This window comes from Colobus angolensis, unplaced genomic scaffold (assembly GCF_000951035.1).
Source record: "Colobus angolensis palliatus isolate OR3802 unplaced genomic scaffold, Cang.pa_1.0 Scaffold413, whole genome shotgun sequence".
Classification (NCBI taxonomy): Eukaryota; Metazoa; Chordata; class Mammalia; order Primates; family Cercopithecidae; genus Colobus; species Colobus angolensis.
Window position 1 is genome coordinate 627,518 of NW_012117522.1, and position 27,246 is coordinate 654,763.

The window sequence follows — 27,246 nt, forward strand, 5'->3', positions numbered from 1 at the left end:
GGCTCTGAAGCTGGCCCAAATGCCTGCAGGAACTCGACCTTTCCATACAAGTGACAGCACAAAGGTGGAGACGGCAAGGCCGCTGGAGACTGGGGAAAGGAGCTAACCTGTGACTCTCTGTGAACACAGGAAAGATTTTTCTAGTCAATGGGTGTTATCTTGGTTTCTAGAATGATATGATCAAGCTCCCTTGATAGGAAACTTAATCAGGATCAACCTTTTAACCAATCCTGCTTGTCCAGCTGAATGGCTCCCTGGAGATGAATGCCTTCTCAGTCTCGGGATTCATCCCAGGCTGGATCCAAGACAAACCACGAGCCTGAGTCCCAACTTAGCTGTACTGCTCCCGGGCAGAGCAAGTGACGGGGCTGTGAAAATCCTTCTCTGGGGGTGAGTCTTGAGTAAAGGGCCTGGAGACCTACCGGATCACTGCAGAAATCACAGAGGTCATTGCCGCCTATAAACAGGGTTATTATCTTCCAGTCTTCCTGAAAGTGTATCTTCTGAAATGAGTAAGAAACACACAATCAAGCACCTTGTCCCAGAGTCAAGCCAAGGAAAACACAAAATGCTTGACACTAGAAAAGATGGGTCCTCACACACTAGAGTCTCATGGACTTTCAAATTTTCTGTTCCTTGGTTTTGGGCTCCTGAGATCATAGGTGCTAATGGGTCATTATTTTAGGTGGAATCACTGAACTTCCATGTGGCTCTGTTCACACACAAAAGCACACACCTCACAGTTTCCACGTGTCCTGGTGGGAGTGGATACAGATGCCCTCTGAGCTCTGTTCCTCCATCTCCAGCATAGCAAGGAAGTGGGGAGGGGATAAGGAAGCTGGTCTTGGCCATGGGACAGGAACGTTTGTTCCAGAATCTTCTAGAAATCCTGAATTCTAATTTTGCCTTAACAGAGAAAGGACCACCTTTCATTAAGAGGGAGCTCTCCAAATTTGGAGTACTCACCCTGGTGACTAGCTCTGCCTATGAACTAGTCAAGCCAGAGAGGATGGGTAGAGTAAGGTGGCAGCTCTAAGCACAAGCTCTGAAAAGATTTTGCCACCTCTGGGATCTGTCTTCTCCAAGGAGGACCTGGAGAAGTATGTGAAGTCACAGGGCTGTGTGGAGAGGGTGCAGCCATACACATTCCATAAACTATGGCCCCAGGGCAGCCACAGCCCTTCAAGCCTCTTATATTGCCCCAGGCCTACATAGCTTTACTTCTCTGATCTGCACTTCCAAAAGAGGGTGGAAGGAGGAAGGTGAGAACAAGATCCAGAAAAGTTTGACATTAAGGGTAGAAATACCCTGAAAACCTCCCAGTAATAGACTTTGTTGTACATTAAAGTATATATAACATAACTCATCCTAATCTTCCTTTTTATTTTACCCACCTAGAAACAGCCTCTGAATTGACAGCCAAGCTTTCATTTGAGGGAGAGCCTCATATTCATCTTTCAGAACCCGGCTCAAACATCTCCTCTACTTTTATTTTTTGGTACTGCTCCTTGCAGACCAGGGCTCTCCCATAGGCCATGTGCCCAGAATAACAGCCAAAATCTCCTTCTCAAGCCTTCCCTGACCGTCCTAAGCAGAGGGGCCGGTCCCTTCTGCACCCCACCCTGTCTTATACACAACCCTTTTGATGGAGCACGTGGCAACTGTTCTATAATTTGCTTCTTCACATTGGTCTCCTCTTCCAAGCTCCTTGAGGACGGGACTGTGTTGTATTCTTTCGCGTATCTCCAGCCCCAGCCTGATGCCTGACTCACAAGAGATGTTTAATTTCAACAGCCGACTGACTGAACAAATAGGAATCACCTTTCCAGAGGAGCAGCGTTTTAGGCTTCAGATGTGTCTGCTAGAAACCCACGCCAGGCTCCCAACCACCCCTCAATCCACAGCTGATCTTTTCTGTGTCCAGGGATTTCTCTTGCCTACTCCCATCCCAGGGACTCACCGTGTCATTCTTCATCAGGTCCACCAGCCTCCTGGCCTGGACAGGTAAATCCCTGCAGACACATACCAGAGGAAGTGCTGTGAGGAGTGGGGACTGGCAGGGGCCCTTAGCAGAGAGAACAGCAATCAAATGTACAGTGGAGGAAGGCCCAGGGTGGGCCTCCTGCAGGAAAATGGACTGAAGGCCATGTCACAAAGCTCCTTCCCCATTCATGCTTCCCTGCGGGGGTGTTGGGTGGTGACTGTGCTTGGGAAGGCCAGAGCACTGCACATAGGAGGGGGTGACTCTCAGTGTGACTATTTTTCTTTTTCTTTTTCTTTCCCCCCTGAGATGGAGTCTTGCTCTGTCGCCCAGGCTGGAGTGCAGTGGCACAATCTCAGCTCACAGCAACCTCTGCCTCCTGGGTTCAAGCAATTCTCCTGATTCAGCCTCCCAAGTAGCTGAGATTACAGCCACGTGTCACCACGCCCAGCTAATTTTTGTATTTTTAGTAGAGACGGGATTTCACCATGTTGGCCAGGCTGATCCCAAACTCCTGACCTCACAATCCATCCACCTCGGCCTCCCAAAGTGCTGGGATTCCAGGCACGAGCCACCACGCCCGGCCAGTGTGACTATTTTCTGATTGGCATATTTGGCATGATGTACTTTTCTTTTCCTTCCAAGCCAGGCTTGTTCAGGGCAAACAGAAGGTTTGCCTGTGAGTATTTCACATCATGCACATGTCATGGCACCCCCCATTTTGGCAGGTGCCATGGCCTAAGCCCTCCTACCCTTAAGATGATGTAGTCTAGTCAGATGCACCTGGGTTGGACACTTAGGTGCCTCTTGCTAACTGTGTGAAAGTGACTCTAATTCTCAGCTCAAAAAGACCGCAAAATGGAGACAAGCTCACTGATCTTGGACGGTCATTGGGAGCAGTAGATGGGAGCCACTGCTGGTGCCAGACTGCCAGGGTTTGAATCCTGCTTCCACAAATGACCAGCTCTGAGACCTTGGCTGACTACTTGATCCTGCAAACCCTCAGTTTTTCCCTTTAGGAAACGGGGATGGTAACATACCTTCCTCACAGAGCTGTTGGGGAAATTAAATGAGGTGCCATATAAAGAACTTATGACAGTGCTTGACACATAGTATGCAACCACTGAGTTATTTCTGCCATCATTCCCACCATCATCACTGACAAAGTCCCTGGCACAGGGGTTAGCAGGAAACATTAGTGGTCATCCTCTTCCCCTCTTATCTATTCGCCCTACTGGCCTGATGTGTGTCAAAGTACACTAGGTATTTGGTTACCTGGATGGGGACTTCACGTAAGTCACTTAACCTTTTTGAGCCTTGATTTCCTCATCTGTAAATCTGAAGTTATCAGAGCAGCTGCTCTGCTGATGGAACAGAGTTTGAGGATGATTACTCAACCACTCTGAAACTCTTTTTTTTGAGACTGAGTCTTGCGCTATCACCCAGGTTGTAGTGCAATGGCGTGATCTCAGTTCACTGCAACCTGCACCTCCCAGGTTCAAGCAATTCTTGTGCCTCAGCCTCCCAAGTAACTGGAATTACAGGCACCCGCCACCACACCCGGCTAATTTTTGTATTTTTCGTAGAGACGGGATTTCACTATGTTGGCCAGGCTGATCTTGAACTCCTGACTTCAAGTAATCTGCCTACCTCGGCCTCCCAAAGTGCTGGGATTACACGTGTGAGTCACTGTGCCTGGCCGAAGCTCAATTTTATCATCGGTAAAACATGGGAGTCAGATGTTTTGCTCTGTTCATCTCATGGTTATTGTGCAGACTACAGGGACGATAAATGTGAGGGTACCTTGGAAATGGTGCACTGCTGTATCCGCATGACAGCTGTTGTCAGACCTGGAATAAAGCCTGCAGGGCACAAGGCCAGACTATGTGGTCAAGTCGATGCATTTGTTCAGGCCATGTGGCCTCTTTGTGCTATAGTTTCTTCTATTGTAATACAGGAATAATAACCCCTAACTTTTCCCTGCCACCCAGGATGTGCTTAGATTGCTTGCATGAAAGAGCTGCAAGTCCTCTGGCAAAGCAAGGACAGAAACCCAGGGCCAAACGAATCACACTCATTTTGGTTACTTTTATGCTCTTGACTCTAAGGTTTCAATCTTGGATGCCTCCCTGACCTAATCACGCTTACAACTGTCTTTCCTCTTATACTACCAGTCCACATATGCTTGGAAAAAGCAAGATGATGGTACTACTAAAGCAGTAAACCTGTAGCCTTTTAACTCTATCACCATCAAAAGGAAAAGCAAGCCCCAGAATTCATCATAAAACCTATTGGGCCTTCTGGATGCGGTGGCTCACACCTGTAATCCTAGCACTTTGGGAGGCCGAAGCGGGCAGATCATGAGGTCAGGAGATCGAGACCATCCTGGCTAACACGGTGAAACCCTGTCTCTACTAAACATACAAAAAATGTGCTCATAGTCCCAGCTACTCAGGAGGGTGAGGCAGGAGAATCACTTGAACTTGGGAGGTGGAGGTTGCAGGGAGCCGAGATCGTGCCACTGCACTCCAGCCTGGGCAACAGAGCAAGACTCTGTCTCAAACAAACAAACTAAACCTATTGGGGTTTGTGTTACCCATTACTTTGGATACTGTGTCACCTTTCCTACTGGCGATGAATAAGAAAGCTATTTAGGTGGCTCACGGTCTCAGGATGGTGCTGAGAGCTGGAAGGATGTCAGGAAATCTAGGAACCAAACCACATGATTCCTAGGAACCACAATGTAGTGTGATATTTGTGATTAAAAATAGGATCTAAAAAAACCAAATCATCCCATCAAAAAGTGGGCAAAGGTCATGAATGGTCAATTCTCAAAAGAAGATATACAACCAGCCAAAAAACATGAAAAAGTGCTCAACATAACCAAATATCAGGGAAATGCAAATTAAAACAACGAGATATCATTTTACTCCCGCAAGAACGGCCATAATTAAAAGGTCAAAAAATAATAGATGTTGGCCTGGATATGATGAAAGGGAACACTTTTGCACTGCTGGTGGGAGTGTAAACTAGTACAACCACTGTGAAAAACAGTGTGGAGATTCCTTAAAGAACTGAAGGTAGAACCACCATTCGATCCAGCCATCCCACTTCTGGGTATCTACCCAAAGGAAAATAAGTCATTATATGAAAAAGACACATGCACATGCATGTTTACTGCAGCACAATTTGCAATTGCAAAGATATAGAACCAACCTAAGCGCTCATCAACCAACAAGTGGATAAAAAAAAAATGTGGTCTATATACACCATGGAATACTACTCAGCCATAAAAAGGAATGAAATAATGTGCTTTGCAGCAACTTGGATGGAGCTGGAAGCCATTATTCTAAGTGAAGCAACTCAGGAATGGAAAACCAAATATCGTATGTTCTCACTTATAAGTGGGAGAGCAAATCTATGAGGATGCAAAGGCATAAGACTGATATAATGGGCCAGGCATGGTGGCTCATGCCTATAATCCCAGCACTTTGGGAGGCCTAGCAGGCATATCACTCGAGGTCAGGAGTTCAAGACCAGCCTGGCCAACATGGTGAAACCCTGTCTCTACCGAAAAATACAAACAAAATTTAGCCAGGAATGGTGACGTGTGCCTGTGATCCCAGCTACTTGGGAGGCTGAAGTGGGAGAATCGCTTGAACCTGGGAGTGGAGGTTGCTGTGAGCTGAGATTGCGCTATGGTACTCCAGCCTGGGCAACAGAGCAAGACCCTGTCTCAAAAAAAAAAAAAAGAATGATATAATGGACTTTGGGGACTCAGAGAGGAAGGGTGGGAGAGGTGAGGGATTAAAGATTACATACTGGGTAGAGTGGACACTGCTCAGGTGACAGGTGCACCCACATCTCAGAAATCACCACTAAAGAACTTACTCATGTAACCAAAAACTACCTGTACCCCAAAAAGTGTTGAAATAAAAATTAAAAATAAATACAAATAGCATAAAAAAGGATCTTCCAATTTATGCTTCCTTGATTAGGTATGGCATTCACTTGCTCTCTGACCAGGCAGCAAACCCAAGCAGCACTCAAGGCCCTGGAATCCTGGAGTGCAGTGGAGGGATGGGACCTAGGAAAGCTGACCTGCCCACTCTTGAGGACCAGCCTGGCCATGCCCAGGGACCATGACAGTCATGGCTGTGCTCACTGATGTCTCTCCCCAGGTGGGCTCAGGGGCCACGACACAGTCATGGCTGTGCTCACTGATGTTTCCCCCGAGGTGGGCATTACTGCCAGGACCACCATTTTGACCAACACGTGTCATGTGTCCACTATTTATAGCTCACCAGAACCTTCATATCCAACACGACATTTGAGCTTCATGACCGCCCTGTGGGAGAGGTTCCTAACCAGCCCCACCTCTTAGAGTCTGAGGCTTAGAGAGGCCAGGGAGGAAACTGAGCTTGCACTTAGGGCCTCCCCTCCCAGGGCTGGTGCTCTTCCCGGGATCCTGGAAGGATGCAGAGTTTAGAGCCCAAAAGGCACAGCTGAGGAACGGAGGGAGAGCAGGACTCTGAAACAGCAGTGACATAGCAGTGACAACTGGGATGCAGAGTGAGCCCGCTTATAATCTATGTCTTACGTGAGATTTACAGGCAGGCAAAGTAATCTGCTCAGAGCATATGCCTGGCATCAGAGTCCATTGTGACTAGTTTCTGGGGGTGGGTATTAGGGCAGGCTCACAGATTTCTGTAACACCTCCAAGACAGCCCCGTTCAGCCTTTGGCCCTCAAACCCCTTCCTCTGACGAAGCCCTTCAACCTTCAGCCATAAACCCAGTTTAGGCCAAGCCCCCCTCTGGTCCCCAGAGGACCTGTGCTGTTCACCGCCCCCGTCACCCCAGCTCACTTAGCTCGGCCTCCTGCCACAGCCTGGTTTAAGAAGGCATTAGAACTGGTTTCTTTCCCAGTGCCAACAGAGAAGCCCTTCAGGGAAGGGTTGAATTCCCGGAGGATGTCTGCAAATACAAGGAAAAGACACGCTTAGTGACTACCGCAAAGCAATCTTCAAATTCCTTTGATAAGTACCAGCGGGATAAGTACCAGTGGGTGTTAGGGAGCAGAGTCCCCACTCCACAGCCCTTACTCTTACCCCAACCTTCACTCAGCATGGGAAGAAAATGTTCAGCAGGCTGGTGCTTAACAACAGGGCAGCACACAACAGACGTTTCATCAATTATTGCTGAGGAAATGTGAGTCTGGGTTACATGCTTTTCTCATGTAGTTTTCTTTTTTACTACATACATAGTAGCTTTATTGAAATATAATTCACTTACCACAAAATTTACCAGTTTAAAGTATATAGTTCAATAACTTTTAGCATATTCACATAGTTGTACAATCATCACCAGGTAATCAACTTTAGAACATTTTCATCACCCCAGAAAGAAACCCAGTACCCACTAGCAGTCACTCCCCATTCCCTGCAACCTCGTGGCAATTGTGGATCTACTCTGTCTCTGTAGTCTTGCTTATTCAGGCCATTTCACATGAATGAAATCGTATAGCCCAACATATCTTTTGTGACTGGCCTCTTTCACTTAGCGTACTATTTTCAACATTTGCCCATGTTGTAGCATGCATCTGTACTGCATTCCTTTTTACTGTTGAATAATATTCCATTGTATGGATATACCACATTTTATTTATCCATTCTTCAGTTGATGGGGCTTTAGGGTTATTTCCACATATTGGGTACTATGAAAAATGCTGCTATGAACATTTGTGTACAAGTTTTTGAGTGGATTTCTCTTGGATATGTATCTAAGAGTAGAAAAGGTTAAACTCTGTTTAACCCTAGCCCTAACCCTGTTTAACCTTTTAAGGAACTGCCAGGACTTTTCTCAAAGCAGCTATGCCATTTTTACATTCCCACCAGCAGTTTCTGAGGGCTTCAATATTTCCATATCCTCATCAACACTTATTATCTTTCTATTACAACCATGCTAGTGGATGTGAATTGGTATCTCATGGTGGTTTTTTTGTTTTTTTGAGATGGAGTCTCGCTCTATTGCCCAGGCTGGAGTGCAGTGGCCAGATCTCAGCTCACTGCAAGCTCCACCTCCCGGGTTTACGCCATTCTCCTGCCTCAGCCTCCCGAGTAGCTGGGACTACAGGCGCCCGCCACCTCGCCTGGCTAGTTTTTTGTATTTTTTAGTAGAGACGGGGTTTCACGGTGTTAGCCAGGATGGTCTCAATTTCCTGACCTCGTGATCCACCCATCTCGGCCTCCCAAAGTGCTGGGATTACAGGCTTGAGCCACCGCGCCCGGCCTCAGGGTGGTTTTGATTTGCACTGATGGCTACTGATATTGAGCATATTTTCATGTGCTTACTAGCCAATTGTAGAAATGTTTATTCAGATCCTTTGCCCAATTTTAACTGGGTTACCTTTTTATTATTGAATTGTAAGAGTTCTTTATAATTTCTAGATACAAGTTTCTTATCAGATATAGGATTGGCAAGTGTTTACTTCCACTCTTTGGATTGTCTTTACTTTCTTTGATATATGATATGTTATCCTTTGAAGAGCAAAATACCAATTTTTCTTTTGTGACTTGTGCTCTTAGTGGTATTTTGAAGAAGACTTTGCTTAGCTCAAGATCATAAAGATCTGCTCCTATATTTTCTTTCTAGAGTTAGTTTTAGCTCTTACATTTAGGTCTATGATTCATTTTGAGTAAATTTTTGTATAAGGTGTGAGGTAGGGGTTCAACCTCATTTTTTTGGTGTGTATCTAGTTGTTTCAGCACAATTTATTGAAAAGATTATTCTTTCCCCCATTGGTTTTGGCATCCTTGTTGAAAATGAGTTAACCATCAACATGAGAGTTTAATTTCTGACTCTCAGTCTTAGTCCACTGTTTGATATGTCTATCTTTACACTAGTACCACATGTCTTGATTACTATAGCTTTATAGTAAGTTTTGAAACTGGTAAGTATAAATCCTCTGAATTTGTTCTTTTCTAGATTTCTTGGGATAGTCTGGGTCCCCTGAATTTCCACATGAATTTTAGGGTCAGCTTGCAAATCTCTGCCAAAGAGCTACCTGGAATTTTGATAGGGATCACATTGAATCCATAGATTTGGGGATTATTATCATTTTAAGAATATTAAATCTTCTAATCCATGAATGTCAGATGTTTTTCTACTTACTTAGGTCTTTAACTTCTTTCAGCAATGTTTTGTGATCTTAACAGTAAAAGAGATGCTCTTTTCTGGTTAAATTTATTCCTAAGTATTTTATTATTTTTTATGCTATTGTAAATGGAATTTCATTTTCATATTAATTGCTAGTATAAAGAATTACATTTTTGTATATTGATTTGTACCTTGCAATCACTGAACTCACTTATTAGCTCTAATAATTTTTAGTGGATTTCTTGGGATAGTCTCTATATAGTATCATGTCATCTTTAAACAGAAGTGGTTTTATTTCTTTATTTCCAATCTTGGTACTTGTTCTTTCATTTTCTTGCCTAACTGCCATGGCCAGTGTGATGTTGAATAAAAGTGGCAACAGCATGCATCCTTGTCTCACTCCTGATATCAGAGAGAGGGGGCAGCATTCCATCTTTCACCATTGCCTGTGATGTCAGCTGTGGGCTCTTAAAAGATACCCGTATTGGCCAGGCGCGGTGGCTTAAGCCTGTAATCCCAGCACTTTGGGAGGCCGAGACGGGTGGATCACGAGGTCAGGAGATTGAGACCATCCTGGCTAACACTGTGAAACCCCGTCTCTACTAAAAAATACAAAAAACTAGCCAGGCGAGGTGGCGAGCGCCTGTAGTCCCAGCTGCCTGGGAGGCTGAGGCAGGAGAATGGCGTAAACCCGGGAGGCGGAGCTTGCAGTGAGCTGAGATCTGGCCAGTGCACTCCAGCCTGGGCGACAGAACGAGACTCCGTCTCAAAAAAAAAAAAAGATACCCGCATCAGAGTGAGGAATTTTCCTTCTATTTCTAATTTGTTGTTTTTTTACTTTATTTATTTTGAGACAGTTTTACTCTGTCACCCAGGCTGGAGTGAAGTGGCGCAATCTCAACTCACTGCAACCTGCCTCCCAGGCTCAAGCGATTCTTGTGCCTCAGCCTCCCAAGCAGCTGGGATTATAGGCACCTGCTACCACACCTGACTAATTTTTGTGTTTTTAGTGGAGACAGGGTTTCACAGTGTTGGCCAGGCTAGTCTCTAACTTCTGACCTCAAATGATCCACCTGCCTAGGCCTCCCAAAGTGCTGGTAGTACAGGCATGAGCCACTGCACCCAGCCTTTGTTGAGTGTTTCTATCGTGAAGTGATGTTAGATTTTTGTTAAATGCTTTTTCTGATCCATTGAGATGATCATGATGTGTGGTTTTTGTCTTTTATCCTATTGACACAGAATATTACATTAATTGATTTTGAGGTTGAAAACTAACCTCGTATTCCTGGGCTAATTCCACTTAGTCATGAGGTATATATATGTATATATATATATATATATATATTTTTTATTGCTGGATTTTGTTTGCTAGTATTTTCTGTAGGATTTCTGTGTCTACATTCATAATACTTACTGGTCATACTTTGCTTCCCTTGTGATGTCTTTGTCTTATTTTGCTATCAGGGTAAAACTGATAGAATGAGGTGTGAAGCATTCCTTCCTCTTCTGTTTTTGGGAGGAGTTTGTGAAGAACTGGTGATTGATACTAATGTTCGATAGAATTCACCAGCGAAACCAGAGACAGTCTGGGCTTTTTTGGGTAGGAAGTTTTAAAATTATTAATTCAATCTCTTTGCTTGTTTTAAATCTATTCAGATTTTCTACTTTTTATGGAGTCAATTTCAGTGGTTTGTGCCTTTCTAGGAATTTGTCTATTTCATCCAAGTTATCTGATTTATTGGCATACAACTGTTCATGGTATTCTCTAATAATTCTTTTTATTTCTGTAAGGTTAGTAGTATCTCCTCTTTCATTCTTGATTTTGATTCCCCCTCCCTTTTGCCAGTCTAGTTAAAGTTTTGTCAGTTTTGTTGAACTTTGCAATCTCATGCATTCTAATTGCCTTTACTAATATGGATCCACACGTTTCACTTTTTCATCTTTCCAACTTGGCGAGCCCTCCTGAGAGCAGAGTCTATATACCCCAGGGCCTCATATAATGCTCAACACGTTTATGGACTGAATTAGAAATAAAGCAAAGTTCAGACAAGCTTGGAGACTTGCTCAAAGTCATGTAGCTGCTGAGAATGGCTGGTCTCTCAGCTCCAATACAAGGGCACTTGCCCCCGCTGTCTCACAATCTGCTAGGATGTGAGAAAGAAACTGGGTGGGTAGCAGCCAGGACTTTGGGGCCCCTTCCAGTAGAGTGCTTGCTAGAACCCAGCACTGCTGCAGGTTTACTCAGCACAGACGGATTGGACTCGTTCCTTGAGGTTTGGGGACATCACACTAATAAATGGAAATTGCTCCGATTTCTACTCAAGAGAAGAAAGGACTGTGAAATCACCTGAGCAATTTGAAAGTGGAATGGTTTGTCCTAGGAAGTGGTAGGTTCCCTAGGAGGTAGAAGGAACTCAGCACAGCCTACCCAGCTACTTAGGAAGAATGTCATAGGGAGGAACCACACATTGAATAGGGCAACAACTTGCTGGTGCAGGCAGTTATCTCTGCCAGGAACATTCTCTCCCCTTTCCTTACCTGGCGAATTCTCATTCTTGAAGCTCCTTTTCAGAAGACAGGGTTAATAGCCTCTATGTTTATTTTCCCCTAAGCTTTGTACACATCTATAAATATTAGTCATGTGTCTGTCTTTAGGAAGACATGCTGCCAAAGAGACTTTGGTGATGTCACTGGGGCACTGTTCTCCTATTTTCCAAGCACTCCAGCACTGGAATATTTGCTGGATTAAATTGAACAGGGGGTTGAATGGGGATTTTGTTCTGTCCTTACATTCTTATGAGTTTTCTAACACATTTCCATATAGTTATTTCCCCGTGGATTATCTAGCCCCTACAATCAAATAGTCTTCACATCTCTAGCAAGAAGAGTCTAAATAGCTGGTAATCCATTTCTGGGCTAAGTGTGTCAGGAGAGTCATCCACCTGAGGGGTGACATTGTCTCAATCCTTTGCAAATTACTTTGGGGAAAGAGGTGAAGCCAAATAATATTCAATTATCTTGTCCATGATAGGAGCATGGAAGTAGAGAGCCCAGAAAGCTGTTGTATACATTGGGCCATCCCACAGCCAAGTTCATCACACTCACAAAAGCACCCTGAACCATCTCCTAGCAATAGAGGAACTGATTTATAGCTCACATATGTAGACCTAGATATAAAGAAAGCAAGAAGTGCTTGTGTCACAGAACCCTGTCTACCTATATTCAACAGGATTTACAAAAAACCAAAACAGGTAACCTGAAGTCTGCTCAACTCTGCTCTGCCTATGTGGAGATCAAGCTATGATGTCCCCCTCATCCAAGTCTTGGTGGCTTCAAGTTCAAGTTGTTAGCTTCTAAAGATATATTACAAAGGGACATGTACCAGGGAAGTAAATGAGAATGGTACCAATTAAATTCCTCCCAGATAAAATTATCAGCCAGAAGATTCCAGGGAAAGAATTCAATTTAAACATGTATGGCTTGCATACTTTAAGAACAAGCACGGAGATGTGTATGCACTGGGGAGAATTTTAAAAAGATGATAAGACCAGACCCTTCAGAGAATACAGTCAGGCTTTAAAAAGTCATTCCGCCTGTAATCCCAGCACTTTGGGAGGCCAAGGCGGGTGGATCACGAAGTCAGGAAATCGAGACCATCCTGGCCAACATAGTGAAACCCTGTCTCTACTAAAAATACAAAAATTAGCCGGGCATGGTGGCGGACGCCTGTAGTCCCAGCTACTAGGGAGGCTGAGGCAGAAGAATGGTGTGAACCAGGGAGGTAGAGGCTGCATTGAGCCAAGATGGCGTCACTGCACTCCAGCCTGGCAACAGAGCAAGACTACGTCTCAAAAAAATAAAGAAAAAACAAATCATTCCGAGCAGGTTGGTGGGAAGTAAATTAAGAAAAGTATTGAGTCCCAAAGATGGCTGTGTCTGCACAGCCTGGACAAGGTAACTTCATATCCTCCTGCGGCAAGAGCAGCAGTTCCTACAGCAACCCCGCAATTCAATGTCTGTGCGCAGCTGTGCCTACGCTCCAAGTGCCTGGATGATGCCTCTCGCAGGGGGGTCACCTGCTCGGAAAGGCAGGCGCCGCACACCCTGGTTTCCTTTTCTTCTTTCTTCAATCACTTTTCTTTATTCTCTCTAATCTCATGCCAGATTATTGAATCAGTTTTTAATGACTTGCACTAAGATGTGATCTGAGATCTTTTTTTCCCCGCTTTACTTTCTTCCTTCCTTGGTCAAAGACAATTTCTTTTTGACACCTCCCCACTCCCGGCCCCCAAGCCTCGAAGCCCGCTCCGCCCCCAACTCTAAGGCTTTCGTCACTGTCGGAAGCGGAGCTGGGAGTCTTGGGAGGCAGCGCCCCCTGGTGAATTTAGTGGGCTCCTGCAGCCGGGGCTCCTCCCGAGGCCGGCGCCACCTGCCGGGAGAGCGGGAAGCTTGCAGGGGCCGCCCCAAATCAAACAGCCCGGCCGCCGCAGTGTACTCACTGGCCAGGGTGGTAACGGTGCTGACGCTCTCATCTCCGCCGACGCTGTATTGTGGGTCCAAGAAAGAAAATGAAAGGTTAAAATGCCAGCCACGCCGAGACCCTTCAGACACTAGCCAGAAACGCCCGTCTCCCGAGAAACAACCGTGGGGCTTGGAGCTTGCCCTTTCCCATCACTTCAGCACAAAAACGGAAAAAGCAAACCAGAATATGGCTCCCCTCCCCATAGGCCAGCACATCAAATAACAAGCCAGCTTTAAACCGGCGGCTGATTTCCACTGATGCTGGGGCAGGGGAGGTAGGTTGGTTCCTTGCACCCCTGCTTTCTGCCAGCCCCTTTCCAACTAGCCACTGCACCGTGCATTAATATTATTGGTGTAAACGTAGTCTTAAAAACGTTGGCCCTATTTTTTTCTTTTCTCTTCCTGCTTGGCTTGTAAAAGCCGTTTTTAAAAGGTGTCTTCTAGAGAGTCAGCCATCTTCCAAGCCAATACTAAAATCCAAGGTGATCAAAGTTAGAAGGATTTCTAGGCATGCAAATATGCAGCATTCCAGAGTGGACTGGATTCCCTGCTTTTCCACACCCCCGTCCCATTCTGTGCCAAGTGTGTCTGGGAGCATCTAAAAGGTTCTCCAAATGTTTGGGTTTTAACTGTGCAGCAACGTGAGGAAGGATGCCAGAGAGTCAGCACTCAGGTTAAAGCAGGTGTCAGATGGAAATGCCAGATTCCAGGTGAGGAAACACCAACCCTTCCCAGACTTGCAGCAGAGGTTTGATCACATGCAGAGCAGAAATAAGCCTGCCCAAAGTGATACATGATAAGGGAATGCACTGGTAGGGGCCAGGAAGTATCTACTCTGCTTTGTGATCTTTTACCTTCTGGCTCTGTGATCTTGGTCAGGTTACTTGCCCTCTCTGAGCCTTGTTTCCTCATCTGTAAAATAAAGGCCCTATAACAACAATGCCAACTAGCAGATACTTACTTTGTGTCAAGCAGTGTGCTGGACACTTAAATTCTTTCTAGTCCTCAGACAGTGCTCAGGTAGTAGCATTATTTCTGCATCAGACATGAGGAGAGAGGCTCAGAGAGGTTAGGGAACTTGCCCAAGGTTACATCCAGCTGGGTAGCTAGGGCTCAGTTACAACTCTGGTTCCAAAGGCAATGATCTGTACATCACTCAGGCCACTGCCTCCTTCTGAGATTATATCGCAGAGGGAGAAATGGAAGCCAGAGAAGCATTTCCAACCCAAACATTTATGTAGTTTCTCTCCTAGACTCCTGGCTCAAGGCTCAGCTACTGTTCTGGGCAATGTAGTGGTTTGAGGAGGCTGGTGAACACCTTTTTCAAATTAAACCTAGAAGTTGGTCATAGAAAAGAACAAAGCAGCCCACCTCCTGCTTAAAGTGTTGTTTTCTAGAATGCTCAGGGGGTTTCCCTTGCTCTGCAATGAAGGGGTCTTTGGGGCCTTGCCACTCCCTCGCTCACCTCCAGGACAGGCCTCGGTACTGAGTCAAGACGTCCAAGAGGTTTCCAGGTGTGGACCCAGCCCCATTGCCTGCCTGAGAGAGAACAACGAGGGGCTGAGTTTCTTTGCCTCCCCCAGTCGCCCACCTCCGCCTGCCTGACAAAAGGTCTACGTTCTTATGCCAGCCAGGACCGCCTGGGCACTGTCTGGGATCTAGGGTCTAGATGGCACCATATCTCCATACGCATCCTGCCTTTTCAGAGGTGAGTGAGAGCGCCCACTGGGAAGGCCTGGTGCTGTTCACAGCTCTGCTTCATTCCAAGAAACCCTGCCTAGGCCAAGACCAAGTGAAACTTGTCTAGCAAAAGTGCTCTTGAAATTAGACTGTACCTTTTCAAAAGGATACATTTCAGGGTCCTGTTTTTCTCATGTTTTTAAAGTCATGAAGTATATCATAAAAGGAAATAGATCATTATCCTTTTATACCAATATCTCTCACCTATGCACACTTTAAAATGTAGTAATAAAATGAAATCCCACGTAGCCATCATCAGCTGAAGAAAGCACAATGTGGACACTCTTCAGGGGCCTGTCCCTTGCCTAAAGCACGTTGTTTCTGAGCATTTGGAAGAGCGTGCCGAGACAGGCCTCCCAGGCAGTTGGGGATGAAGTCTGGTCTCCACAAGAGGCCCCCAGGTGTGATCCCTGCTCTCTGGTGCCCAGTTCCTTTGCTACCTGCCAGGCAGGTTCACACCCAAAGTGCTTCCTCCCTAGGAACCCCTGAACAGCTGTGCTGAGATGTAATGACCCCTTGTCCTGAGAGTATCTTCAATGAGACCAGGGAATTGGGAGGAGGTGATGCCAGGCCCCGCCGGGCAGGAAGAGGTTGGGATAAGCAGTATAAGAAGCTGCTAAGGCCCAGTCTGCCAGTCCTTCCTGGGAGGTTATGAGCAGTCAGGCCTTTGGGGAGAAGAGTGGCTGAGGGGCCATGGAGGAGGCTGTCACAGCACAGGGATAGAGCCCTGGACTTAGGGTCAGGATCCCTGAGTTCTGATCCTGACTCGAGCACTTACAAGCTGTGTGGCCTGAGGCACTTCACCTTGCCCAGCTTCATTCACCTTCTTACTGATTTAGAGACACGGCCTTGCTCTGTTATCCAGCCTGGAGTGCAGTTGCACCATCATGGCTCATTGCAGCCTTGAAATCCTGAGCTCAAGTGATCTTCTAGCCCAAGCCATTCAAGTAGCTGGGACTATAGGCATGCATCACTAGGCTTAATTTTTTTTTCTTTTTTGGTAGAAATTGGGTCTTGCTATGTTGCCCAGGCTCATCTTGACCCCCTGGCCTCAAGTGATCCTTTTGCCCTGGCCTCCTAAAGTGCTGGGATTACAGATGTAAGCCACTATGCCTAGCTATTTTTTTTTTTTTTCATTTTTGTAGAGATGGAGTCTTGCTATGTTGCCCAGGCTGGTGTTGACCTCTTGGCCTCAAGTGATCCTCCCACCCTGGCCTCCTAAAGTGCTGGGATTATAGATGTGAGCCACTGGGCCCAGACTTTATTGGTTGAATTTAAAGAAAGTCATACCTCACAGGATTTTGTCATGAAGATACATCCCACTGAGTGGGACGATATCACTGTGATAGGCCATAGACATGAGAGGTGTCGGCTTGTTCTTGGGGAGGATTCAGCTGGAGACCCTGTATTCTACTGGCCCAGGGAATAGCAGCTGGACTCTGATGAGAGGCTGTTGAATGGAAGCTGTGTCTAGGAACCTCTGGGACCCCCAGCCCCCAGGCTCTCAAAAGGCCTGATTCTGCTTTTCATGGATAGTGCTTGGCAGGGTCTGAGGTGTCACCCTGGGGCAGATGCAGAGGTGGATTTGGAACATCTCTGGCCTATCTGCCTCTTCCATAGACTCCCGTCTTCCCACCCTCCCCAACCTCCCTGCCCCCATTAGCACTTGCTCCTGTCTCATCATCTCTTCACCCCACGTCCTGGTACCTTCCCTTAGCTTTTCTACATGGACAAAACCAAGCACTGGATCCTTGGAGGAGTTAGTTCTACAGCATGGTCTGGAGATCTTATCCATCCTGCCCCACTGCTGACCAGCTGTGTGACTTGGGGTGGGTCACTCCTGTCACCCACACTCCCTCTAGGGTCCCTCCATTTCCTGCTGTCTCCTTCATCTCAGCATTGGGGGAGGAAGATGAGACCAGAATGGAGGTGGGAAACCATGATGGGAAGTGAATGCTGTTGAATGCCAGAGTGGGTCGGACAATGGAGAGATGGAGATCAGGACCCGAGATGGCAGCATCTAAGAGCCAGGAGTGAGACCTTCTCTCTCCATTTTCCTCTCCAGGTTCTCATATTAGTCAAAATCTTTTCCCCTCCTGCCCCTTCTGCATCAGGGTCACTTACCGTGAGAGAGTCACCCAGGGCTCCAATTACGTTGATGTCAGCCGGCTTCAGCCTATGAACTAAGAATATAAGCCGGAGTGAGTGGAAAATGGGGCTTCCAGGAAAGCACGGGACCCATCTACTCTGAAACAAAGGAATAACTTCTAGGATAATGAAGAAAAAGTCAGTTTTTACCACCAAGACACCTTGGATAAAAGACAGGAAAAACCCATTCTTGTCAATGGGCTCTGCAGTGCCAGCCGTGGAGTCTGACTGCTGGCTGACTCTGGGGCACCTGGACACCGGAACAGCAAGCTTAAAGGTGGATCCTGCTTTAAGTGGGGAGCTGTGTTCGCGTTTGGTGAGACCAGATGCTACAAGGTGAGTGGTGGCAGGCCCTTGGCAAGGTGATTTGGGAAGAGGGAAGGAATTGCCATGGAAATGCAACCAATACTTAATCTATTCTAGGATCTGATGATATTTGGGATAAAATATTACATCATCCTATCAAAATCAGTTCAGTTTCTCTAAAGTGAAAAGGGAATACTTTTATGCCACTGACTTTTTTTTTTTTTTTTTTTTTTTTTGAGACGCTGTCTCGCTCTGTCGCCCAGGCTGGAGTGCAGTGGTGCGATCTTGGCTTACTGCAACCTCCACCTGCCAGGTTCAAGCAGTTCTCCTGCCTCAGCCTCCTGAGTAGCTGGGATTACAGGCACGCATCACCACACCTGGCTAATTTTTGTATTTTTAGTAGAGACGGGGTTTCACCGTGTTGGCCAGGATGTTCTCAATCTCCTGACCTTGTGATCTGCTCGGCTCGGCCTCCCAAAGTGCTGGGATTACAGGCGAGAGCCAATGCGCCCAGTTGACTGTTTTTTAATTGAGATGAAATTCACATAAGTAAAATTAACCATTTAAAAGTGAACAGTTCAGTGGCATTTAGTACGTTCACAATGTTGTGCAACTATCACCTCTATCTAGCTTTGAAACATTTTCATTACCCCAAAAGGAGACCCTATACCCATTAAGTGGTCACCTCCATTTCTCCCTTCTCCCAGTCCCTGGTAACCAATACCCTGCTTTCTACCTCTATGGATTTATCTATTCTGGATATTTCATGTACATAGAATCATATAATATGTGACTTTTTATGTTTGGCTTCTTCTATTTTGCATAATGTCTTCAAGGTTCAATTATGTTATAGCATGTATTAATACATTCGTTTTATTTTTATGTTTTGAGACAAAGTCTCACTCTGTCACCTAGGCTGGAGTGCAGTGGCTTATGATCATGGCTCACTGCAGCCTCGACCTCTTGGGCTCAAGTGGTCCTCCCACCTCAGCCTCCTGAGTAGCAGGGATTATAAGTGTATACCACCATGCCCAGCCAATTTTTTATTTTTTGTAGAGAGAGAGAGTCTCCCTATGTTGCCCAGGCTGGTCTTGAACTCCTGGCCTCAAGTGATCCTCCCACCTCAGCCTCCCAAAGTGCTGGGATTACAGGCATGAGCTACAGAGCCCAGCCACTTCATTCTTTTTTATTGTTGAATGATATTCCATTGTATGGATGTACCATACTTTTGTTTATCCATTCATCCATTGACAAGCATTTGGGTTGTTTCCACTTTGGGGCTATTGTGACTAGTGCTGCTATAAATATCTGTGTACAAGTGTTTGTTTGAATGCCCGTTTTCAATCATTTTGGTATACACCTGAGAGTGGAATTGGTGGGTTACATGGTAATCCTATGCTTATCTTTTTGAGGAAGCATCAAGCTGTTTTCCACAGCTTGACTATATATATTTTTTATCTTTTGAGTTTAAGCATTCTGTGTGATGTGGCAGCTATTAACTCACAGGACAAACATACTGAACACCAAGCAGTGGCTGGGTGCTTTGGAGACCACACAGTGATCAGATACAGAGAATGCCCTCAAAAAGCTCACAAGCTAAGGAGAAAATGAGAAATAGCCATAGTTACTATGGTGTGAGACTGATAAACACTAAGAGACGTGTGAAGTGGTGTAAGGTTATAGAGCTGGAGGGATGATCTTCCCCTGGCGGGGCCTGAGGAGAGGGTCACAGCAGGTTTCATGGAGAAGGTCGCATTTGAATTAAGCCTCAGGAATAAGAGGAGGATGAGGGAGCGCGAGATGGGGTAATGGAGGGAAAAGCCTGATGGATGGATGTGGTAGGGTCAAGCTTGGATGTCTTGAAAGCCCAGTTAGTCACACAGTTTGCTTCCATGAAGCATATATGAGACAGCAAAGAGAAAACCACCTTGGAAAGGTAGGTTAGGGCCACAGGGCCTAACCAACATCTGGTAATCAATAATCTGCTTTCTGCTTCTATGGATTTATCTATTCTGGATATTTCATATAAATAGAATAATATAATATATGACTGTGTCTGGCTTCTACTTTGCATAATGTTTTCAAGATTCAATTATATTATAGCATCTATCAATATATTCATTTTATTTTTATTTTTTAAGGCAAGGTCTCACTCTGTCACCTAGGCTGGAGTGCGGTGGCGTGTGATCGTGGCTCACTGTGGCCTCGACCTCCTGGGCTCAAGTGATTCTCCCACCTCAGCCTCCTGAGTCACTGGGATTGTAGGCTGTTATGCCTGGCAAACAAGTTAGGAGTTTAACATAGATATTGCTATATATGTAAGTACTCACATACACACGCAGATACTGTATCTACCTACCTCTTTACCTTATACACATAAGAATGTGAATTGTAGTGTATTTGGGGGACCACACCTAGAATTCCTTAAGCTATATATAGCTTGGTCTCTCACGTCACAAGCTCACCTCCCACTCCCCCAATTACCTCACCCCCAAAGTCACCCTGACTTGGCCACAGCTCCACCATTGCTGATGTGCTTCTGTTGTCTAGTGGTGCAACGCTGCACTAAATTGTTGAAATAGTTCTTGTGGCTTGGAAGAAGCCTAGTACAGAGTTTGTACCGGGGAGTGGCCCACCCTGGTACATATCAGTGGGCCATTGCTTAAGAGGGATAAACTGAAAGTTGTCTGCAGGAGGCTTTCTCAACAGCCTTCTTTGCAAAAGACAGCTTATAAAGCCTGTGGCGTGACCAGATTACAACCCCAGCACTTTGGGAGGCCGAGACGGGCAGATCACCTGAGGTCAGGAGTTTGAGACCAGCCTGTCCAAAATGACAAAATGACGAACCCTCATCTCTACTAAAAATACAAAAATTAGCCAGGCGTGGAGGTGTGCGCTTATAGTCCCAGCTACTTGGGAGGCTGAGGCATGAGAATTGCTTGAACCTGGGAGGAGGAGGTTGCAGTGAGCTGAGATCGCGCCACTGCAAGCCAGCCTGGGAGACAGAGGGAGACTCCGTCCCAAAAAAAAGAAAGCTTGCAGGCCTGCAGTGAAACACAGGATGAGATGATTTTGACACAGCTGGCCTACATATAACCCACAGCACCCGTCAACATCCAAATCGTGGCTGTGGAATTATACCTGTGCAGGAAGCCAGATTAACACTGAGTGGAAAACATACTTAAGGACTTCCAGGTCTCATCTCCTTCCATGGAGACATCTTGTCTACTTCCTTCCATGCTGTCTGCCAGTGGGGAAAGCCGCTCCCAATGAGGATTTGCTCTCATTGGAAAAGTAAAAGTTCTTGCCTCTTCCTACGAAAGGATACAAACTCACACATACATAGTTGTAAATATATGCGTGCAAAATATATAGAGCAGCAGTCCTCCAACTTGAGCCTGCATCAGAATCAGCTGGAGAGCCTGTGAAAACACAGATGGCTGGGCACCACCTTCAGAATTTTTGACTCAATAGGTCTGGGGTGGGCCCAAGGATTTGCATTTGCAACAAGTTTCCAGCTAATGTTGATGCTGCCAGTCCAGTCTGGGTACCACATTTTGAGAATCACTGATAGAGACACTTGGTCTCTATCAAAGTCATTGACTGCAGTCAAGTACTGCGCTTGGACCTGAAAAGCCTGGAATCAAGCCCAGGAGGCAGAGGCTGCAGTGAGCTATGATTGCGCCACTGCACTCCAGCCTGGGCAACAAAGTGAGCCCGTCTCTAAAAATAATACATAAGTAAAGATTGGGCTGCATGCAATGGCTCACACCTATAATCCCAGCACTTAGGGAGGCCAAGTTGGGAGGATCACTTGAGCCCAGAAGTTTGAGACCAGCCTGGGCAATATAGTGAGACCCCTTCACTAAAAAAGAAAAAAAGACTAGAGTTGTTTCTCCCGTGTATATGTATACATTGTCTTGTGGCCCTCACAACTGTAGCTGCCATTGCACAGACTGATGACAGCTCTGTCTCTTAGATTCAAGAGGTGCTGAGTATCTTTCTTCAGTGTTCTTTCTCCTCCCCCTCACCATGCCTTGAATCCACCCTCACACACACACACACACACACACACCCCATGCACACACTCAGCCTTCCACATGATTATAGCCTACTTGGCTCTTCCCAGTCATCCACAGCTATACCATGTGGTTAGAAGAACAATATCAAATCACAAAGCCAGCTGTACACATTAGCGCATGTCCACTAGGCTGAGCAGGAGAACTTTAAAATGACCTCTTCTCAAATAAATCAGGCGATGGGGTTAAAAAGGCAACAAAACCAAAAAATAAGACCTTCTCCCTTCAACTCTAGAGTGGTTTATTTTAGCTCCTGGTGATAACAGTCAAACACTATATTCTTACTGCCATAATGCATCATACACTGAATCCTGTGAACACTAGCTAGTGTGCAAAGGTTAGCGGAAATCTTTGGGGCTGGAAAAATATGGAAGAGATAGATAAATTTGCTTCAAAAGTATTATCACTACAGTTTGCTAAAGAGGCAGCTGAAACCTACCATTCCTGTCTCCTAAATTTGTAGTAGGCAGAACACACACACACATACACACACACACACACCTATGTTTATGTCTATGTGTACGTACACATGTATAGATAGACTGATTGGTCTACAGCTATACCACCCTGAACATGCCCGATCTCATCTGATAGATTGGTTGATTGTGGTGGGGGTGGTTCTCCAGTTGGCCATTCTGAAGGAGTCTCAGGAAGAGATACAGTAATAAACTAGATGAAGCAAACCTGGGTGGGAGGAGTTGACTTAATCTGGGATTTTATTGTTAAGATAGAGCACATCGCATTTCATTGGCCTAATTTCCGTAGACCTTGATTTGAGGTTTGTTAATGTCATCATTAATGACAAACACAGCTTAGAAATACAGTAAAGCACTTTAGCAGTTGCTCTCCCTGGAAAAAGAACTATTTAGTGATAAGATTAAATTTGTATGGGCTGATTAGCTAAACATTATCTGGTACAAACTGTCCACCACCTTGAGAGAAGCTGATAAACACATCATTAACTCATCATGATTTCTACAGAGGGGGCCTCTTATCAGAAGGCCATCCAAGCCACGATGAAGTATCACAAATAGCAAGGAAATTGCACACTAGACTGTAGAGTGGGGACACTGCCCACTGTACACGGAAGGTCACACCCAGGAGAAAGGCTTGGCTTGCTGGGGCTTTGTCTTGTGTAACTCAGCAACTTAAACCACGTGGGGCCCTAATCTGAAAAACGTGCTTTCTCTCAATTATCACCAAGCGTTGCCCAACCCATTTGCCGTCTGATTTTAGGGACTTAGGTTAAGATTTCCACCATGGCAGTAAGCAGCCGCCTCCAGATTGGAAGCATGTTTTGCCTTTGGAGTCTTCGGTGTGAGTTTCCGTGAACCAATGTGTGCCTTCCACAGGGGAGCTCAAGAAACGCGTTAACTGGAATTAAAGGCTAAGTGACTCTGTGACAGGGACTTTACAGATCTCAAAGTTTTAGATGATGAAAACCATAGGGCAGGGAAACACTTACTCCTCTACGTGTTGGGGGAGTTTGAACTCACTCAGTAGGCTGGTTGTGCCCAGGGACAAGCAGGCTGTTATTTCCCACAGGGCATCATTCCTTCCCGATGACACAGTAGGTCAAGTCACAGGACCCCTGAGTAGGTGGTGACCACAGAAACAGCCTCATGACCTACACAGCACATTGCACTGCTGGCTCACGATGAGATGATGCCCCTAGTGAATGACCATCCAGTGCTGTAACCTGGTCATTTTTCAAATTGACTTCTGAAGAGCTAATTTTAGCCAAATGGGTCAAATCAATGACCTCAGGGACTTAGCAAGGAATTGATGGCTTAAAATAAATGAATGAACTGTTCTGGTTTATACTATTGGTGACAGCAGCACGTAATTAGCTTTGTGGATCCTTATTTGCAAAAGCTCTGAATTTTTCCCACTGTGTGGAATTAGCCATCAAGATAAGATAGCCACCTTCATCAGAAAGTCAATAAGCCGTGTCCCCCGTGACTCCTCATTGTCACTCTTTTATTTGCAAAAAGTGACTCCTTTTCTCGCTGGGAAAATCCTAAGCCAACTAGTAGGCCCAATATGTTTTTCTTGGTTATGCTAACTATGTTAGGGACAGGGCCATCTAGCAATGGAGCATGATGTAAGTGTTCACAAAGTTGTAAAGTCCATAGGAGAGAGCACTTGGTAAATTGCATCTATGTGCTGACTAGGAGGAAAAAGTTGCAAGTTTTTAGTTTTTACCGGTTACCCAATACCAATTGGTTATTAAAAAATAATCACTTACATTAACTCTATGTGTCTCATCCCAGGGCCCCGTAGGTCATTGGACAAAGCACATCACTCATGAGCTCTGAAGTGTACTCAGAATGAGGCACCTAAGTCGCCAGGGCCACGGCCTGTTGATGACAGGTAGCATCTCATTTTGAAACATCATTTTTAATGACGTTTAGATGCATGTATCTGTGGTCAGTCTGGAGAAGCACTAGAAAATGAGACTATAGAGAAGGTTTTTGAAAATAATTTTGGACCAGCATGGTAGCTTATGCCTACGATTCCAGCACTTTGGGAGGCTGAGGTAGGAGGATCATTTGAGCCCAGGAGTTCGAGGCCAGCCTGGGCAACTTAGTGAGACCTTGTCTGCACAAAAAATAAAATTAGCTGGACATGATGGCATGGGTATATAGTCCCAGCTACTTGGGAGGCTAAAGTGGGAGGATCTCTTGAGCCATGGAGGTCAAGGCTGCAGTGAGGTGAGACTGTACCACGACACTCCAGCCTGGGCAACAGACTGAGACCATCTCAAAAAAGAAAAAAAAAAAAAATAAAGTAACTTTGAAGGCAAAAAGCAAAACAGTTATTGTAAAAGATATTCTTAGTGAAAAGTTGTTTTAATGAAAGGCATTTTGGTGTAGTTGATTTTTTTCAATATCTTTTTTCAATCCTAGGGATTGTTGATCTGATGATTTAGAAATGCTCATTCAGATTAGTTCAGCAAACATTTATTGGGCTCCTACCATGGGCTTGAGTCATTGGAGGTATAAAGATAAGATGATCTCCTAAGACATATCTCAGGTTATTTTGATTAGAAATTACAAACATGATGTCCAGAAGAGTGCATGACCTCACCTGAAATACATGATTCACACCAAAGGAAAATAATAATATGCGCCTGTGCTGTCTTTTTACCTACCCCATCAGTCACAAGGATGGTTAGAATGTTCAATCAAAATCACTGGCACATGGCTGGGTGCAGTAACTCATGTCTGTAGTCCCAGCTTTGGGAGGCCAAGGTGGGTGTATTACCTGAGGTCAGGAGTTCAAGACCAGCCTGGCCAACAGGGCAAAACCCCGTCTCTACTAAAATTAGCCAGGCGTGGTGACAGGCACCTCTAATCCCAGCTACTCGGGAGGCTGAGGCAGGAGAATCGCTTGAACCCGGGGGGTGGAGGTTGCAGTGAGTGAAATCACGCCACTTCACTCCAGCGTGGGTGATCGAGCGAAACTCTGTCTCAAAAAAAAGAAAAAAAGAAAGAAAATCACTGGCACAATAATGAAATGTATTTTTCATTATTGGCCAGTTAACTGTGACCGTTTTTCTGAATGACACTTTGCAGGTGCGACTCAGAAGTGCGGGCCCAACACTCTTCTGTGAGTGCTGATTCCAGGTGGAGAGTGAGTGAGTGGGTCCCATGCTCACCTCGGTCAGATCGGGGAGCCTAAATCTACCCATCTTGTTATTATATAAATGGCTCCTGTCACCACAGGATCTCAGATTTTAAGGCCTTGAGATTTATTGATCTTCAATCTTCAAGTGCTGATAAACACACTAATCTTCAGGGTCAGGGAATAAGGAAGAGGTTTACATTTTACCCAGCTTTTAGATGTTGAGATATGCTCTAATGAGCATGGCTGATTATCACTGTCATGACAGAAACATTATCTAGACAGATTACAAAATGCTTTAGAGAGCATTCTTTCAGAATAAGATTAAAAAGGGAATGGATATGACTTTGCTGTAAATGTGTGTGGCTATTAAAACATTCAGATGTTCTCTCTAGACCAGGTGAGCTGGTTCATGCCTGTAATCCCAGCGCCGGAGGATCGCCTGAGCCTGGGAGTTCAAGACCAGCCTGGGCAACAGTAAGACCCTATCTCTTAAAATAAAAAAAAAAAAAAAGGCAGGTGTGGTGATACATGCCTGTAGTCCCAGCTACTTGGAGGCTGAGGCAGGAGGATCACTTGAGCCCAGGAGGTCCAGGCTGCAGTGAGTCACAATCATGCCACTGTACTCCAGCCTGGGCAACAGAGTGAGACTCTATCTCAAAAAAAAAAAAAAAAAATTCTCTCTCTCTCTATATATATATCTATAGACATACACCTATATATACACACATCTATCTATCTATATAAACACACATCTATCTATCTGTATCTATACCTAATCTATCTATTTTTGAGTAAGGGTGTTTACCATAGGAGGGTCTACATATGAAGCTGATAATTTATTTCTGCTAATAAAATCCTGCTAGTAAACTAATAGGAATGAGTTGGCACCATGTATGGGGGGAAATAAAGACTAAATGTGTATATGTAAGATCTATATCCCCTATTCCATTCTTCTGCAACTTAGAACAAGTGTCAGTTATATGCCAAGGTTCTGGTTAGAATATTTTTAACTTCCCTGCCAGCCATGTGGCTTAGTCGGAGCGTGGAGAGCTACGGCATGTGTGAAGGGCAGCCAAGCATTTATTTGCTCTCCTGATGCTCAGCACAAGGAGACAATCTGACTACAAAGATTTGCATCCCCAGAAGATTCTTGCCAGGCACTATGACATCCCCAAACTTCATTTTCTGTTTTTTTACAATTCTGAGGCCATGAGAGGCAATAGATCAATTAGAATGTAAACTCCTGAAGGCAAGGAGGCACTCAACAATCCTCTAACACACGAATGAGTAAATAAACGAACAAATAAATGGACATGTGAGTCCCCCTTTAGGATCAAGCATGGGAATCTATAACACTGCTACAGATGCTCCTAGGCTGATGTTTTGAGTCAGTCAGGTCACCAGATGGCTGCGACTTCCCACGGTTACATGCCCATAGCTATCACCCCCAGGCTGCCTTGCCTGGAGGCAAAGGTACAGCCCTTAGGCAGACCGTCTTTGGGAAGGTTGCTGATGACTGCCTAGAACATCCCATTTTGTGACCCAGCAACAGACATTTTAGAAATACTGAGAGGCAGTGAAGACGGCACGTTCATAAGACGATGTGCTTTCCTGCTCTGCGTGGTGTCTGAGTGCATTCTGTGTGTGAGTGAATCTGCGGGCGACTCAGACAGGGACTACGGACT

The 27,246-nt window shown here is 45.4% G+C and overlaps 1 protein-coding gene across 2 annotated transcripts in view; it reads right to left on the reverse strand.

Moving 5' to 3' along the window:
- The window catches only part of PLB1 (phospholipase B1), a 149,304-nt gene that overhangs the window by 64,227 nt on the left and 57,831 nt on the right, over positions 1–27,246 (reverse strand). For both annotated transcript variants that reach the window (XM_011956290.1, XM_011956291.1), the window contains exons 18-23: positions 17,523–17,581; positions 15,124–15,197; positions 13,637–13,680; positions 6,848–6,956; positions 1,961–2,012; positions 423–503 (exon numbers count right to left, since the gene is read on the reverse strand). In XM_011956290.1, the coding sequence (XP_011811680.1) occupies positions 423–503; positions 1,961–2,012; positions 6,848–6,956; positions 13,637–13,680; positions 15,124–15,197; positions 17,523–17,581 (419 nt within the window). The remainder of the gene's footprint in view (positions 1–422; positions 504–1,960; positions 2,013–6,847; positions 6,957–13,636; positions 13,681–15,123; positions 15,198–17,522; positions 17,582–27,246) is intronic.